The 17,818-nt window shown below is 43.6% G+C and overlaps 1 protein-coding gene across 1 annotated transcript in view; it reads right to left on the bottom strand.

Moving 5' to 3' along the window:
- LOC115552860 (testican-1) overlaps positions 1 to 17,818 on the bottom strand; it is a 69,597-nt gene that overhangs the window by 30,323 nt on the left and 21,456 nt on the right. The window contains exons 3-4 of the mRNA XM_030369223.1: positions 5,863 to 5,871; positions 2,315 to 2,360 (exon numbers count right to left, since the gene is read on the bottom strand). Of these exons, the coding sequence (XP_030225083.1) occupies positions 2,315 to 2,360; positions 5,863 to 5,871 (55 nt within the window). The remainder of the gene's footprint in view (positions 1 to 2,314; positions 2,361 to 5,862; positions 5,872 to 17,818) is intronic.

The raw sequence follows: 17,818 nt of genomic DNA, 5'->3' as shown, positions 1-17,818 counted from the left end.
GTGTGCCTGCTGGCTCGGGCAGAAACGTGCACACGTGGTTCCATATCGCCGCCTACACTCACAGGGAGGAATGTTAAACTGTAATGGCTCCATTACAGTTTCTGGGTCGATTTCACGATAAGGCCAACAAATTATGTAGTGTATCATTAGGGTCGGGCTCGTTATACAATCAGAATGGAACAAAACATCTCCATATATTACGGGGGGGGGGGGAATCAGGGAGAACACAATGACAGTGATAATGTGATGATCAGAGAGCTATTTGCTACGAGTCTAACTGAGGACCCGAGGGAGGCTCCTGCCGCGTGATCTTCATCTTGATGCTTGCTCCCAAGGTCATCCTCGGCCGCCCTGCGACGCAGCCAGATTTCATCTGATCAGCGCCAGGTCTGACGAGGCCAGCTGTCTGGGAGGGAGGGGCCTCATCTGACCCACATGAGTGGCACACGCACGCACGCACACACACACAGATGCAAAAACATACACACACACACACACGCACACACACAGACATGTCATTGCCTGTTGTGGCTGCTGACGGCAACCTGGGCGGAATGACAATAACCATTCACGTCCGATGGACCTTCGCTATGGAAACAGCTTGTCAGACATTATGGAGAAATATTCAGAGAGTCTGCCTAATCTATTCAGGGTTTGTTTCCTTAGCTCTGAAGCAGGAAGCATGCTTCTGTGTGTCTGGTTCCCAATTATTAAGAAACACATTGAGTTGCATAATGCTGCAGCCTTGTCGACAGGAAGAATTGACATAACCTCGATACAAATACAACTCCTGATAATCGATGTTGTATGCTCCATCTATAGACTTCTGTATAAAACCGCAAAAACATAATCATTTGTTGTGCTATTTCTTTCTTTGTGGCATTCAAAGTATATTTCAATATTCAACTCATTCAAAGCCGCAATCATTTTTATACAAACTCATACCAACGAGGTGGAAGAAACTAAAAGACTTAGTGTTTGAAAAACTAGTTGTTTAAAGCTCTATATAATACACCCCATAGCTTCAAGGGCAGCAATTTGATCTGAGTCACCTGAGTTTAGAGCCTGAATGACCCTGCTGAGTCTCTGTCCACCAATGGGAGAGAGTCTCTCTCCGGCCCCCATCCCCTTATAAAACAGCCAAGCTCATTGTACAGCTCACCAGGGAGTTGGACAAAAGACTCCACAGAAAGACTGCAGTGCTCTGGTGATAAAACTAAATCTCTCGCGATTATTTACCGAAACTGAAAATGAAGTTAAGAGAGCTATAAAGACGAAATGGGGCAGTGTCTTAAATCAAACCACAAGGGTCAAATATATAGTGATGTTTACAAAATATGGCACAAGCGAGCTATCAAATGCCACCTGGTGTTTTTGTGTTTGTGTATTCAATTGATGTATGTGTTGATAAACACAATTGCGATATTCATCTTGTAAATCCTAGGGGCCATCAATCAAAACAAGTGTATGCGTGTGTGTGTTTGCTTGTGTGTAAGTGTTATTTTTTGTGTGTATGCGTGTGTGTGGGTGTCTGTGTGTGTGTGTGTGTTTGTGTGTGTGTGTTTGTGTGTGTGTGTGTGTGTGTGTGTGTGTGTGTGTGTGTGTGTGTGTGTGTGTGTGTGTCTGTGTGTATACATAGGCGTGTGTGTTTGTGTTTGTTGAAGCGTAGAGTTTAGACAAATATATAAATAGTAAATAGGGATGGGAAAAAGTCAAACATAAAGATAGAGAAATTGCTTCATTGTAATACCATGGAAATATAACAACAGTGTCCAAAATGCCAGAGAGGGACACAGAGAGACAGAATCAGAGAGAATGCTAACAACACTGCTATTAACCGGACATGGAAGGTGGACAGGAAACATAATTGAACCAGCTGCACAAACACAACACAGAACAATGCTTTAGTGGACAAACAGCAGTCGATGCCGAGAAAGGTTCTGTCTAAACATGCAGCTGTCTGACACGCTGCCTGGCCTGGGATCAGTAATACCAGACAAACTACAACATTTTCCATGGCAATCTCTGTGAGCAGCCTACTAAATCCAACATGGTGATATAAATATTCAACTAGAGTCGTTGACTAGCAGATTAATAGCTTGTTAATAATTGTTGTTAATCGCAGAATGTTGAATTTGGTTTGCTGATACACCATCTTTTTTGTGTCAAGGGTTGGGAAGCACGGCTTGGTTCTTCGGCATTGATTCCCGACATTCATGTGTGAAATCACCCAAAAGGATTTCATTGGTAATGGGCTAAGTGTTGACATGTCTTTTGCATCCGGTTATTCCTTAGGTGACACAACAACTATTACCTTGGTCCAGAGACTTTGCGGGAGGCCAGCTCTTGAAGTAGTCCTCCTGGGGTGAAGAAGAAGAGAAGTTAGAACAATAAAGTGCTTCCTACCTCTGCGTCTGTCTCTGTACTTCCGCCAGACAAGCAAGCCAAGGGGAGGGGGTGTGCTGTGGTGACGTGAACAAAGCAGCCTTATAAAAAGTATGACAGAGAACATAAAACTAAAACTGTTCTAAACTTCTAATCACTGTTGGTCAAATTTAACCAAAAGACAATCTATGAAAGTAACAACGACAACAAATGGTGGAAATCTTGATTGTCTAGATAGTTTTCAATGATCAGGCGTAAGAGCAGTGATTGAGCTCAAAAATCGATGAGAGACGGTGGAGATCCAGTGATTCCAGGCTGAGGATGATATCTCCCTGTACATCAGAGGGCCCTGCAGTTTGGTATGCATCACGACAGGACCAGAGCTCTGGTAGAAGTCTGCTCTTTGCTCTCATATGCGATGGTTTCTTTTTCACAGAAGATAGTCATACTGAATCTTGTTATGATCCCATATTGGATCAAAGCCCCTCTCCCTCTTGAGTCTCTCTCTCTCTCTCTCTCTCTCTCTCTCTCTCTCTCTCTCTCTCTCTCTCTCTCTCTCTCTCTCTCTCTCTCTCTCTCTCTCTCTCTCTCTCTCTCTCCATCTCTTTCGACATCCCTCTAGTCTCCATGTCTGCTGGACAGGACATCAGAGGAGGATGGTCTCTGCTCGTCATGTTGAGTCTCTAGTCCCTAGTCGTATGCGTCTTACAAAACAAAATGGGCAGAGAGTATTTTCATCCCGTCATCTTTTTGCTGCTGCTTTGGCTGTGTCCCACAACCAAGGCAATTTGTTTTTTCTCTCTCTAATTTGAGGGCACATTTTCCGCTCCATTTTAAGTGTTCATTATATATTGATTAGTGAGGAACAGAGCCTCCCTATTTTTATCTGTAGACCAAAGCACCATCTTCGGGTCAGATCTGCAGTGCACTGTTTTTCCGAATTATTATTTTCTAGGCCAAGCTTTTAGAGATACGATCTAAATGACAAGGGAACCAAGTTCTTGCAAAGACTCATTTTCTAATTACTTTTTGTCTAGGAAGCCAGCCCACTTTAGCATTGCCTACCTAGATAACCTTGCTTTGCATCGAGTAGACGAAGGTGAACATCATGTCTAGACATGTTCCTTTAATTCTGCCACCGATTGAGTTCTATTCATCTTGTTATCTTCTCTTATCACCACCGCTTTATAAAGGGTCTTCAGTTTACACCCCTCAGTAACTCACTATCCTCACCAGACAAACTATTTTCTATCCTTTACACACACACACACACTTCAAAGTACATTAGATTAAGCATATTCAGCCATGACGCCTTTTCATGTCAGCATCATCTTCATTCAGACGTGACAGAGGTGCTGGTGTCTCGGGGCGTCTGGCACCCGGGTGGGGCCGCTGTGATCCTTCAGCTCCAGCCCCCTTGAGGCTGGAGGTGCCAACCCATCCATAGCTCTTACTGCTCTGTGTTTGTGGGCCCTATTTTAGAGGTCTGAAACGCAAGTGAGAAGCGCAAAACGGAAGTAGCTTTGTGGGCGGGTCTCTGCCGCTGTTGCAATTATACCGGCGGATAAATTACTCTTGCGCCCGGCGCAAATCTAAAAGGGGTTGCCCTGAAGTAGCCTAATTACGCGTAGGTGTGGTTTGGGCGTAACGTGCAATAAACCAATGAGAGTGCCATCTCCCATTCCCTTTAAGAGCCATGAGCGCATTTGAACCTGACGAGTTGATATTTTGACAGCTCGTTTGCAGTCTCCGATGACTCAGATGCACGACCACATGAATTTCAAACTTCAAATGGCTCAGTTTATGGCCAAATAATATGGCCTAATTCACACATGGAATAGCGTTTTCTTGTACAACTTCTGAAATACTGAGTCCTCATGTAAATTGCGGCAAAGAAAACTTAACACACATATGATCTACGGTCCTGTGTCTGCAACTGTGGGTCTATTTATTGATATGCGGCAATACATTAACACACATCGTTTCTTACCAGTATTGTATACATTATCGTTATCGAGTTGTGTTCCTAATATGCATGTGTCCCCCCGTTAATGTACATTGCCATGGACTGTATTATGTGTTACGTGTTTATTTTGCGTGTGTTTAAACAGATGGATGCACACACGCGCGCCTGCATTCATTCATTCTTTTTAACCCTCGATCGCGGTAAAACAATGTTACTTCACGATCAAACACTCATCAATACTAAAAGTTATGGGCTTGTACACGATGTCGGTGTCAGGATAGTATGTGTTTGCTGTACGGCGTTTGCAGATGCATTGATTTAAATACAACTTATTACCGCTGTATCAGCTGTTCTTTCACAAATAATTCAACCAACGTTATAATTTACCCTAAAAGGAGATTTTGTTTTGGAAGGCTGGGATATAGCCTACTATGCTCGAGTTTATTATTGTTATTATTATTATTTTAATGCATGGCATAGCCTACTACAGTGTTCATTCATGCAGCCCCTATGTAATTATTTTTTTCCACAATCCACATCATCGTCATTATATTTCAATTAGGCGAATCGTTTGCATGTTTATGCTGTGTATAGCCTACTGGTATGTAAGCTTATGTTGCAGTACCGACCTGCAATGGTACGTCAAAATAGCAACACCAACTGCGCTATCCGCTAGTGCACTTAGACCAGGTATTTGTCAGTCAGTTGCGCAACTGCTTTATCGGATAGCACCATGTATCATTTGCGCCGGAACATGCCCCTGCTTTTCGCCGACACGCCTCTCAGGGCGCAAGTTTAGTGGCGCAGGTTTGCTGTGGGGGAAATCTGCTTTGCGCCGGGTGCAAAGTAGCAACGATGCATGCGTCGGTGTAGAAAGTCAATTGCGCTGGTTGCAAGATAGGGCCCAGACCAGAGTGTGTTTATTTGTTAGCTTGTTTGTTTGTTTGTTTGTGTGTATGTGTGTTTGTGTGTGTGGTATAATGGGTGAGAGTGAGGCATTCATTGTACAATTGCTTAAGTGGATTTAGGTTAGGATTTGAGATTAGATTAGCTTGCACAGGAAGTGATGGAGCTTGATTCCCCATTGCTTTACGGTCTCTCCTGCTCCTAGCCCTTTTTGTTTTTCTTTAAAAAAAAATAATTAACTGCGGTTGCCATGGTTTATTGTGTCCACCAAGATGGAGTGTTCTATTTGCAGAACTTCATCACCATATGCATTTTCACAATATTACACAAAATGTAGAGAGTGACTACATCATTGTTATGTAGGAGCACCATATTTAATGTGAAACAGTTCAGCATGCAAATATGTGCAAATTATAGGGCGGTACGCTCTGCAGATGATTATGCTGAAGGGTAAAAGTGCAAAAATGACCGGGCTCCAGGTCCACATATTGATGGTTCCTGGTATTCAGAGTGAGGCTGGGTGATTCTTCAATGGGCTTTAAATATAATGTGGACTCACTGCTGTCAAAGTATATATCAAGGGGCATTTAACACAGGGTACTCACCTCCACTTCCTTCACAGGCCAGCCGAGAGAAGAGATGCGACGGGCAGGAGGAGGAGGGGGTGAAAAGAAGGACAGGGACATGTCGTTAGTGAGGGTCAATCTGATCACCAGGACGCCAATCAAGTCTGAATGAGGTACAATGCACCTTTTGAGTCAGGATAAAGAACACAACATAAGAGGAGGTTCAATACAAAACTACTAGAAGTCCTGTAATGCAACTGAAAAGATTTTGCACACCCAGACATGCACGCACATGCAGGCGTACGTTCATCAACGCTGCAGGAACGAGTATGCAGAGAGTGCCTGACTGTGAAAAGTATTTGGATGTTCTTGCTGTATCTTCTACCCTACTCATATCTATATCGAATGCCATACTTCCATCTCACACACTAACCTCATTTAACCTCCATCAAACTTCATTAATATGCAGCACCAACCCCTTCAGGCTTGCAATCAATATTCCAAGTAAAAACATCTCAACTACTCCACGTCTCTGAGGATGCAGGCTGATCCAAAACAAGCGTGGTGGTGGTACAGACACCGCGGTTGGTACCGATAATACTGTTGTTGTTGTTGTTGTTGTTGTTTTGCTTGTCTCTGGTTGCACATCAAACACTGTGTTAATGAGGGATCAGCAGAGTGGCATGCACCCAAACCTCTCAGTGTTATTATTCAGTCATTAACGGTCTGGGGGACGACCTTTCCCTCCCCAAGATTCAGATTAAAGTTTTCACCCACTCATCACTCAGGAGGGAACAAGGCGTTGAAACCCCCCTGTGTCACTCCAGCCCGTCGGAGTGATTGCAGAGATACGGAGATGGGTCTTAATTATCTTGTTATGCTTCTATGTCCCTACCTCTTCCATCCCCTGACCATGGTAGTGTTAAGCAAACGGAAAAGGATTGGGCCGGTATAGACGCATCAAATATACTTTGAGGACAGGTAATTTACACAAAGGATTGATCTAATAAGGGTAAAATAGCATTGTAGGGTTAGGGTTAGTATGTATCATTTTCTATTTTTTATCCTCTTCCATAAGCCATTACTGATAATGAAAGATTCATTATTTGTTATAAAAGAAAATGTATTGATACAACAGAATAACGATATGACTTGATCTGTTCTTAGTCGGTTCATTTGTGTGCGTGTTTACGTGCGTGTTTGTGTGTGTGTGTGTGTGTGTGTGTGTTGGTGAGTGTGTGTGTGTGTGTGTGTGTGTGTGTGTGTGTGTGTGTGTGTGTGTGTGTGTGTGTGTGTGTGTGTGTGTGTGTGTGCGTGTGTGTGTGTGTGTGTGTGTGTGTGTGTGTGTTCATGAGTCACTAAGAGCGCAGTGTTACAATGGAGGTCATGATTTCAGAGGTAACTGTTTCATCAAAGGTCAAGTTGTTGATAGCTGCTGGGCTATTGGCTCGCCCTCCACTCAGGGGGCGTTCACAGCACGCTCAGTTCTGCCCTCTCATTCCCATCAGAGAAAGAGAGAGAGAGAGAGAGAGAGAGAGAGAGAGAGAGAGAGAGAGAGAGAGAGAGAGAGAGAGAGAGAGAGAGAGAGAGAGAGAGAGAGAGAGAGAGAGAGAGGGAGAGAGAGAGAGAGAGAGAGAGAGAGAGAGAGAGAGAGAGAGACATAGACACAGACAGACAGAAAGATAGAGAGCGAGAGAGACAGAGAGAGAGAGAGAAAGAGAAAGAGAGTGAGAGAGAGTGAGAGAGACATAGACACACAGAAAGACAGAGAGAGAGACAGAAAGACAGAGAGAGAGAGACAGAAAGCCAGCCAGCCAGCCAGCCAGCAAGAGAGAGGGAGTGAGAGAGAGAGAGAGAGAGAGAGAGAGAGAGAGAGAGAGAGAGAGAGAGAGAGAGAGAGAGAGAGAGAGAGAGAGAGAGAGAGAGAGAGAGAGAGAGAGAGAGAGAGAGAGAGAAAGCTGTGTATCGATTTTACTATGCATTGCGTTTCGGTCGAATACTTGGGCCAAAACAACAATAGAACTATGCCGTTAAAGCCCTTGTTTTCACTCTGTGAGTTGTTCCAATTGGGACATTAGCTTTACAATTCAAAAGCTACGACGGGGGAATGCTCATGCTGCAATCCCTAACAAGCTCCCTTCAATATCTGAAAAATGTATACAACTCTAGCACCGCTCACAGATAAATTGCCCAAACACACATTTGCTCCTCAGTTTACATCTACATAGAGCTATCCAAATTGAAACTGAAACATTAAAAACGAAGAAGAGAAAACACGTTTTCCCCCCGGTTCGGACATCCATAATGCGGAAATGGGAACGCGTGGCCTCCTGGTAGCAGCCCAGCATCCGCCAAGAATTACTGCCGAGTCTTATCTTTTGATTCACAATGCTGGAACAAACTCCTGTAACTCTGTTCCCCTCGCCCACCCCACCCTCACAGGGCCCCCCCACCTCTCAAAGCCTCTGCTGTGTTCCTCTCTGTAGCCTTTCTCTGCCTCCCCGTTCAGGCTGTTTGTATGGAAGGAGAACGTCAGGGGTGTGTGATCAAGACAGCATGCTGCTGAGGGATGGAGGTCTGGTGGGGTGTGGGTGAACGGTGAGCACAGTTTAATGGCCACGCTGTTTGTAAATCATTCCATTCATGCTGCACCGCGGGCCTGGGATAGAGTGCTGAGTAAGGCCCAAAGCAACAGAAAAAGATATACAGGTATAAAGAGGTGCAGGGATTCACAGGATAATACGGAGCCAGCAGAACACCCATAGCGAGTACACACATCAATACACAATACACTCGCATACATATTTGACATTTAAATAACTAATGCTTCTGCAAAGAGACCAACGTACTCGGCTATAGTGCTGCAGGTAAACATGGAAGATGGAAAGGAGAGGAGGAGGGAAAGGCCGAGAGTGGGAGAAGGAGGTGTTGAGACAAGGAGAGGGAGAAGATGTGTGTGTGTGTGTGTGTGTGTGTGTGTGTGTGTGTGTGTGTGGGTGTGTGTGTATGTGTGTGTGCGCTTGTGTGTGTGCGTGTGTGTGAGTATGCATGTGTGTGTTCGTGTGTGTGTATGTGTGTGTCCACGTATGTGTGCGTGTGTTTACATGCATGTGCGTGTGTGTGCATGTGTGCATGTTTGCGTGTGTGCGTGTGCGTGTGCGTGTGTGTGTGTGTGTGTGTATGTGGTAGCACAGCCTTGGGCTGACTAGTTGGATCTCATTAATATGTATAGACAGGCAACACTGAATATTACATTTGGTACTGATAGGATGAAATAAGAAACAGGACACACACATACCGACAAACACACACTTCACACGTATGTGGACATCATTAGTATACAAGCTGGACATGGTGTCTCTCATTTCATTTCCAAACCATTTTTTTCCGTCTGTCCCCCAACACACCTAGCATCGAGTCAAGAACTCTATAGACACCGATATCATCTCAACCTTAAAACATGTGTCAGTTTTATACCAGGTAGCCAAAAACGAATAGTCTGCTACACATTAATTCACTGCCAACTACAATACCCACGGCTTAGGGCATCTTCCATCATCATTTATTCATCTTGTCTATCCTCAAACTGCAATGGACTCACCCTTCCTTATCTCCACTGCCTTGTCTTTTTAATGGTCAACTTATATTGATTGGTTAACAATTGTCTCTGCAACAGGCTGCTAAAGAAATATCAGACTTTCAGACTATTTCTTGAAAGAACTGCATCCAGTTCTCCCTTCAGCCTTCTATCTCTCTTTTCCATTGAGGGTGAGGTGAATCCCAATGGAGGCTGATTAAGAGAGCAAATATATATGAGTAGTTAAGCTAATTTATTTGACATTGGCGTTGTTCTGATGTAGAGCAACACAGGTGCAGATTGTTACTGTGATTCCATTCCATTCATCAGTTTCTTAGCAACAGACCGATCTTCACCAGCTTCCACCCTTTCTGGATCACTCTGGCTCAAGTCAGGAGCTCATAATATGCGCGCTTACTGCTGTTGATTGATTTACTTGTTTCTGTGACGTGAGAAGAAGGGTCAATCAGAGGAGAGAGGCAGAAAAGAGCGAATGAATGGAAGAATGGATTTGATTTGATTTGGGCCATATCTGCTCTGCTTGGGAATGGCAGGGAGAGTAGGGATGGAAAGGGAATATATGTTGAACTCGTCAAATGGACTGGCTGTCAGGGGCGGGAGATAAGGAGGCAGAGACAAAGAGAGAGAAACATTGGGAAAGCGCTAAACGCAGAGGAGTTGAGCAATGCTCAGAATATGGGAGAAAAAGAGATAGGTCCTATGGACTATTTGGGCAGAGTCAACAACGATGCACATTAACCAACATCGCGGCTATAATCTTAAATCGGTTTTCGGCCATTTCAGATGGTCTATGGAACTGAATGATATGCTAAATCATAATCTGATATACTGTACTTTGCATTTGATGACACTTATGTTAAATAGATATGTTACATAAAATACATATCAATTTTAGAGTTGATTTCTTGAAAGTCAAGAAATACGAATCTCTGACGGTAAGATTCAGCTAAGGTGATATATTATACCACCAGGAGTGAGTGTGATTAGCAGTTAAAAGGCAGTTTTTGGAAAATCGACCTCTTCTGACATCACAACTGGGCGTGTCCGGCTAGATGTGTGCTGGATAGATAGTAGTAGTCTACCAGCTTACCCAGTGTTCCATAGCAAACATTGCTCATCTATCCAGCGAACATCTAGGTGGACTTGTTGTGTCAGAAGAGAACGATTTTCCAAACGGCTTCTAACAGCTAATCACACTCACACCTGGTGGTAAAACATGTCACTTTTAAACGTGAATAATAGATACGACATATAGAGTAAACCACTTTCCCACAACCGTTTCCCTCCACAAGAGAAGACAAGACGAGGAAGATCAAGCAGCACACTTCAAGCACGTCTTTAGTTCTCCAAAAGCATAGCCATGAGTGAAAGACGAATTCAACGGCCCTCTGAAGTGTTAATGTTAACATTTGTGTGCATAGCTGTGTCAAGTGTGGTAATAGTAACAGCATAAGTAACTGTGATCCTTCCTTTGAGAAGCTCTGCCACTGCCATCCATGTAAGAAATGTGGAGAACCTCAACATTGGTTTGGATATTTTATAACGTCTCTATTGCGGAACGATGGTGAGAGTCGGTTACCCTACATGCATTTTCAACACAATCTTTTATGAAGCTTCTTCACTCTACCACTCAGAAGATGTACAGCAGGCATGCTCTGTCTGCTTTTCCTGCGAAAACCACATATTAGCGGAAGTAAGTCTTTGAATAATAGATGGAACAGGGTGTCTGTCAATCAGAACGACGTGCCTTCTGCTCTCAGTGGGGGGGGGCAGAGAATGAAACAGTGGGAAGGAAAGCAAAGACAGGAAATTAATTCATTCATTGATGGGAGGAAGGAGGAAGGAAGGAAGCTACAGTTATTAAAGAAGAGCAGAAGGGCCAGCAGAAGTTGATGCATCGTGTACACACACACACACACACTCAAAAAACATACACAAACACACACACACTCAAAAAAAACACATACACACAAACAGTTCCATCATGCAAAGTGTGCATCCATTCCTTGTATCCATATGCCTTCTGCAATTTATTAAAGAATGAAACGGTGGCCATTTTTTTTCCTGTCAAACAGGCTAATTGCGAGCATCTCTGGCTCTCTGTGCCAACCGATGACGAGTCCCACCAGCCCCGCTGAAAGGTGCAGCTGGGCTGGTGCAGCACTTCAGCTCCATGATGAAGAATTGAGTCATCAGTCAAGCAGATGAAAGCTGCTCTACAGTTGGCAGCTGTTGTTGTTGTTCTCCGCTTCATCTGCCCTACAACAAAGCTTTGCCACGGCTGCTGTGCCTCTATAAACCTGTTCACAAACCTGTCCTTGGTGTGGAAACCACAGCTGCCTCGGCCCATCTCGGTATCTCCCTCCCCCTGGAAGACGACATTATTGTGGTATCTCTCTCTATCTCAGTCTCTTCCTCTCTCTCTCTCTCTCTCTTCCCCTTCCTCTCTACCTCGAAGATGCAGCAAAGCCGAGGCGTGAGTGCAGGAGCTCCAACTAGAGAGCCTGTTAATCGCCCACCTGTGTCTGACTTTGACTCTTGTACTCCGCACGGAAGTCGGAAACCCAGAGAACTTTGCCCACGACTTTCTTTTTTTTCTCGCCTTTGTTCCCTTTCCCGTGTTTTCTGTTGACATTTGTATTCCCTGCTGACAACATCACTTGGCCCTTTATCGGTTAGAACAAACGCTACAGGTATGTACAACTGTCTTCCTCATGTAAATGTTGGCAACAACAAAACAAACTACTAAAATTCAATCCCTTCATGTTGTCTTGCTATGATTGTCACTTTCTTTTATAAATTTGTGATGCAGTCAATGACCTGTTCTGGCTGAACACAAATCAAAAAGATGAAGACTAAAGGGGAAACAGAGTGTGACGTGAATCTTTTAATTGACATTGATGAGCTGGTGGCAAGCGATAACGAAAGGCTGTGAAAACACCACAGAACACCATAAACCAAGAGAGAGTGGGGCTAAATATAAAAGACTCACATGCTTTTCTCTCTCTCATTCTAGGTATCTGCTATGCTATCTATTTTATATGTGAAGAAGCGGCCCTGGGTTTAGTATTCAGACTATGCGCCAGACTGGTCGTGCGGTCCCTCTCTATATGACATGTGGACCACATCTTACTATCTGATTGGGGTCCTGCTCTCCTGGCCTGCGCTATGGCAACCGGGGGCATGGTGACTAGCCAGGTGTAAAGTCAATCAGAGATGGGCTCTCTTATCATGTTCCTCCTCTGGGCAACGAAGGGATTGGCCGGCAAGATAACGTCCCTATTATTTTATTGAAGATGGGGCTGCTGATGTAAACAATGGGTGTTAGGTCAGAATTAAACAAACCCAAGTATGAAATGTAACATTAAAAATGGGCTTAATGTTTTATTATTATAAAAATAAAATACAAAGAAAAAGTTTTACATGGAGCTTACTAAGTAAGTAGGCCTACTTGGTCCTCCATTGAACGTGTTTCTCGTTTTCTCGATAGTAAATGTCAGTGGAAAGTTCAAAGTAGACTGTAGCAGAGTCAACGTCGTCTTACCACATGTGTATGCACATGCACACACACACACACACACACACACACACACACACACACACACACACACACACACACACACACACACACACACACACACACACACACACACACACACACACACACACGTGTTAATGAGTGTGTGTGAGCGTGGGTTGATGTCTCTCAAACTTAATGAAGGTCAAATGACAGACCAGCTGTCATGCCTCGGTTAGATATGAAAAAGGCTCTTTCTAAAGTATTTAATAGACTTACTGAATAGCACACTCACTATGTTTGGAGGCATCAGTGTAAATATGCAAGAATATTAAAGAAGAAATCTTTGTGCAAACATTCATATTGAATTATATCCAGTGGTTCTTGATTCATTCAAAGTGTATTACTGAAGGCCTATCTGAGGAGAATGAGAGAGCTGGCATAGCAAAGGGAAACTAGGCCTATCAGAGGTAGCTCAGCCTACGAGTTTCCTAAAGGATTCAGAAAAAAAACCGCATTGGGATCCATAGAGGGCAAGTTTGTAGGGCGTTGTCAAAAGTTCAAAGCCCCTGGCACACTCGCTGCAGCTTGGGAGCGCAGCTAATTAAAAACTTTTTTGTAGTTGATTCATCCTCTCTAGTTTAGTTCACTACCCGTGCCCTGGTCCTTTAAAGCAGCAGACCCAACTACGTGGGGGGCCAGGATGCCCAAGACCCTCCACAAGGAGAAAAGGTTATCAGAACCATTTCCCTCAAAGACACACACTGGAGGAAGTTATTCACAATCACTATCCAGTGCACCTGCTGCATGATCAGCAGTGGCCTGGGGGACACCTGCCGGCCATGAGGCCCCCAGCCAGTTCGCCAGCTACAAAGGCAGAGAGAGGCTGTTTCCCAATGTGAAGGAAGCATGCTCAACGGCCGCCCCTTTTAAGGATGCTACGTCATAGAACGCCGACAAGCACTGTTCCAATGTTGAGAACTCTCGAAAATTCACGCCCTTTTATCGTCCTTTATTTTTGAGAATTCCGAGATTTTTCGAGGATGCATCGATGGATCCACAACGAGCCAAAATACCCACAATCATTTGTGTTCACACGCTGAGCAGGGTATTTAAAAATTGCATAATATGGAAAGCGATACACATTGCTTTACACAAGTGCAGTTATTTGAACGTTTTCAGAAATATTTTGTGCTGTATTGCTTTTTATAAATTCATGTAAATGCAAAAAATTTACCTGTGCGATTTTATTCCAACGTTTTTGCAAGGTAATGATAGGTTATATTTTGATTGGATTGATTTGTTTTAATATGTAAGCAGCTGGTGTTAACTAACTACTGTCGCCAATAAAAATTTCAACAATTAAAATATTAAAATATTTACCACTGGAGCAATATTAAAAAGCGGAAGCGCTTCCACACTAGCAAGTCGTTCCAAACTCTGAATGCTACAAACGCTAGGCAGCACTCTAGTCAGCAATCTAGCCCCATCTCCATAGGACGCAACTCGCAAGGAAGTGTTCTAGCAAGGCTGCAGCCTTCACTTTGGGAAACAGCCAGAACCTATCCTTTGAGGAAGGGCGGTGGCAGAGCCTGAGAGAGTACGTTGAGCAGCCGCTGGCCTTGAAGGGGAACCCAAGCTTAGAGACGTACCTTGAAGATCGACCCCATCATTATACAATGATAAAAACAAAATCTATGTTGTCCTATCGCAATACATATCTCCGAAAGGCAAAATATCCAATATCGTGCAGCCCTACCTGAATCCCTCGCAGGAGCAATACCCGGGTCTGGGAAGACTTTAAATTTGATTTTCACCCTCCCCTTTGTCTTCACCATTTTAAAGGGAAACCCTGGTGACTTTTAATCCCCAACCTGCCAGTTGTTTGTTTCCACAACCAAGCAGACCTCGGTTTAATCAAACTGCCACAATTAATATGAGGGACACCTCTGTTTGTCCTATGAGGACACCTCTGTGAAAAGGCATCAATTGGTGACTTAATTAACACCCACTAAATATAACGCAATACTAGATTCATACGACTTCAATAAGCCAATACAAAACAAGGCAACATTCTCACCAGTTGATTGAGCTTCATGATTCATGTATGTGTATTGGTGCCAACAGGGAACAGTGTGGTTTTGACACGGCCTGATTTGTGTCCAGTGTGGCTAGAAAGATGGCGATCAATGGTTGTAAAAGTAACTTCATCCATTATTTATTATAGTGGAGCCCTGATTTGACCCACACACTGTCTCTCTCTCTCTCTCTCTCTCTCTCTCTCTCTCTCTCTCTCTCTCTCTCTCTCTCTCTCTCTCTCTCTCTCTCTCTCTCTCTCTCTCTCTCTCTCTCTCTCTCTCTCTCTCTCTCTCTCTCTCTCTCTCTCTCTCTCTCTCTCTCTCTCTCTCTCTCTCTCTCTCTCTTGCTCTCGCTCTCTCGCTCTCTCTCACTTGCACTCTAAAATGAGGAAAAGGCAGACACACACACACACACACACACACACACACACACACACACACACACACACACACACGCACACGCACACGCACACACACACACACACACACACACACACGACAAACAAACACACAAACACACAATTCCTTTCACACTGATTCTCCCATTGGAGTCCCACTAGTTAACTCACAGATGATATACAAGTGTTTTATTTGCTTTAACACTTGAACAACTTTCATTAAAGAGAAAGAATGAGATAGCGATAGTGTGCAAGAAATAGCCCTCTCAAGGACCCACAATGGGGAAAAGAAAACTATTATTAGATGTTTACTACACCTGCTCTTACTCTCTCTTGCTCTCTCTCACTCTCTCAACCATATGGGGACTGGAATCTCTCCTGCCCTAGTGAGACAACGATTTACTAACCTCATGGTTTCAATATGGGAAGTTTCACCAAGTATCCAACACATGAATTGCTAAATAAATATATGATAATATAAGCACAATAATGCTAATGTGCATCATTAATTATAATCTATACAGCAGAAGTTTTGTCACATAAACGTGCTGCACAATATTCCCAGTTCAGAGCAGGAAAGGCATCAGCGTCTGTGTTCAAGTAGTGACATTTCAAACCAAAAGTCCCTCAATTGTCTTCTTGTGTCTCAGTCCTCTAACTAAATGCCAGTGGCATGGCTCACTTGTATTCTAGTAGCCCAGCAAACAGCCACCATTGACTCACGAGGGGCCCAAACAATGGTTTATATGAGGACGCCTTCAACTCCAGCGAGTGAATTCCCTCTCAATTCATTCACTTCCCTTTCTTTCAAAGAATATACTCGAAAAACATTGCTTTGCTGTTTCTACAAGAAGTGCAAACAGAAGTATTGCATGCTTACAGCCTTTCTAAAGGATGCCCAACAGTTTTGCCATAATACGCAAGTGTGTGAACAAGATAGTAGCCAGACTTCCCAATATCTTTACAGCCTAATGACAAGAATGTGTGGATAACACATAAAGTCTGTTGACATTTCTGAGGGCCTTCGTCTTTTTCATCTTCTTGTTTGTTTGTGTGTGTGTGCGTGCGTGCGTGCGTGTGTGTGCATCTGTTTATTTGCACTGTGTGGCTAATTTCCTCTGTTTTAGATGAGTGCAGTCGCGTATTTATGACTTGTGACAATAGCAACTGGCTAAAACTACACAGACTTCACGCCTTGCAGAGACTGAGATGAAAGTTAGCAGCAAAACTTTAAAAATAGCAGAGAGATCTGATAATATGTATCAGGTGTCTCTCCTTATCTCTATGGTATGGATAAAAAATGAGAAACCTTGGAATACAAATGTAAGGCCTGAAAAATAATTAACACGTCCCCTTCAGCCTCATCGTACCTTCTGTTCGGAATTCATTAAGAACCAAACATCTCTTAATTCAACATATTTTTATTCACATTTCAATCGAGTAATGAAACAAGGCCAGTCAGTGTGTGTGTGTGAGTTTGTGTGTTTTAGAGAGTGTGTGTGTGTTTAATGAGCCTTCATCCAAAAAATGTATGAGATTTTATCAACTTTTATCAACTTTATCAACAAACAAGCACAGTTGGTACATCACAAGACTTACAATCAATTTGAACAGTGTTCAAGTGTGCGCATGTATCCCGTCATCAAACCAAAACCTGAGAAAAATTCTTTCCATAGTTTTGCTCCCAATATGATGCTTACTGTACCCCCTCCTTACGTCTCTGCATAGCAGGCCTGCTCTGTCCCTTCGCCCACACAGCCTGGGGCAGAGGCAGCTATGATGAAAGATTGATCAATAAGCAGAGTCATCTCAAGCAATGTCCTCCTCGCGGTCATCCCAGGCTGTTAGGATCACAATAACCCGCAACATAAGCATTCACCAGATGGGAGCAAACGTCTACACGCTAATGAAAACCCGCCGGGTTAAGAGTCGATGTGTATGTAAGTGCTCTTCGATATCACAGACTAAAGCATCAATCTTCTTGGGGAACCAAATCAAGATGAGTGTTCCTGATGCAACGTCGAGGAACCCAGTCCTTGCAGGACGGGACCCGTCTGGGTGATCGAGCCTTTGGAACCATCTCCCTTGGTTTATCTAAAACGTCCATTACCAAAATAATTCATCACACTTTGCTGTGCTGAATCAGCTTTACAGCGTTTAGTGTGAAGAAAATAACTTGAATGGAGATTCACTGTCATGTTGTCCACAAACTCTGTACTTGCCAACTCACACACATGACTCCAAAATACCATATTGCAGTTTGGCCATTGGTTACATTGTGGCAGGCAGGCACATGGTAAATATTTTAGGCTGATTCGGCTCAAGGAAGTAATTCGGACAAAATATGTTGTTAACAGATTTTATAGTGACGCCAGGAGAGACGGTAGTGAAGGTTTGATCACCC

Source organism: Gadus morhua, chromosome 10 (genome assembly GCF_902167405.1).
Source record: "Gadus morhua chromosome 10, gadMor3.0, whole genome shotgun sequence".
In the NCBI taxonomy this organism is placed as follows: domain Eukaryota; kingdom Metazoa; phylum Chordata; class Actinopteri; order Gadiformes; family Gadidae; genus Gadus; species Gadus morhua.
Note: the sequence above shows the minus strand (reverse complement) of the source record. Positions and strands in the feature narration are given on the sequence as shown.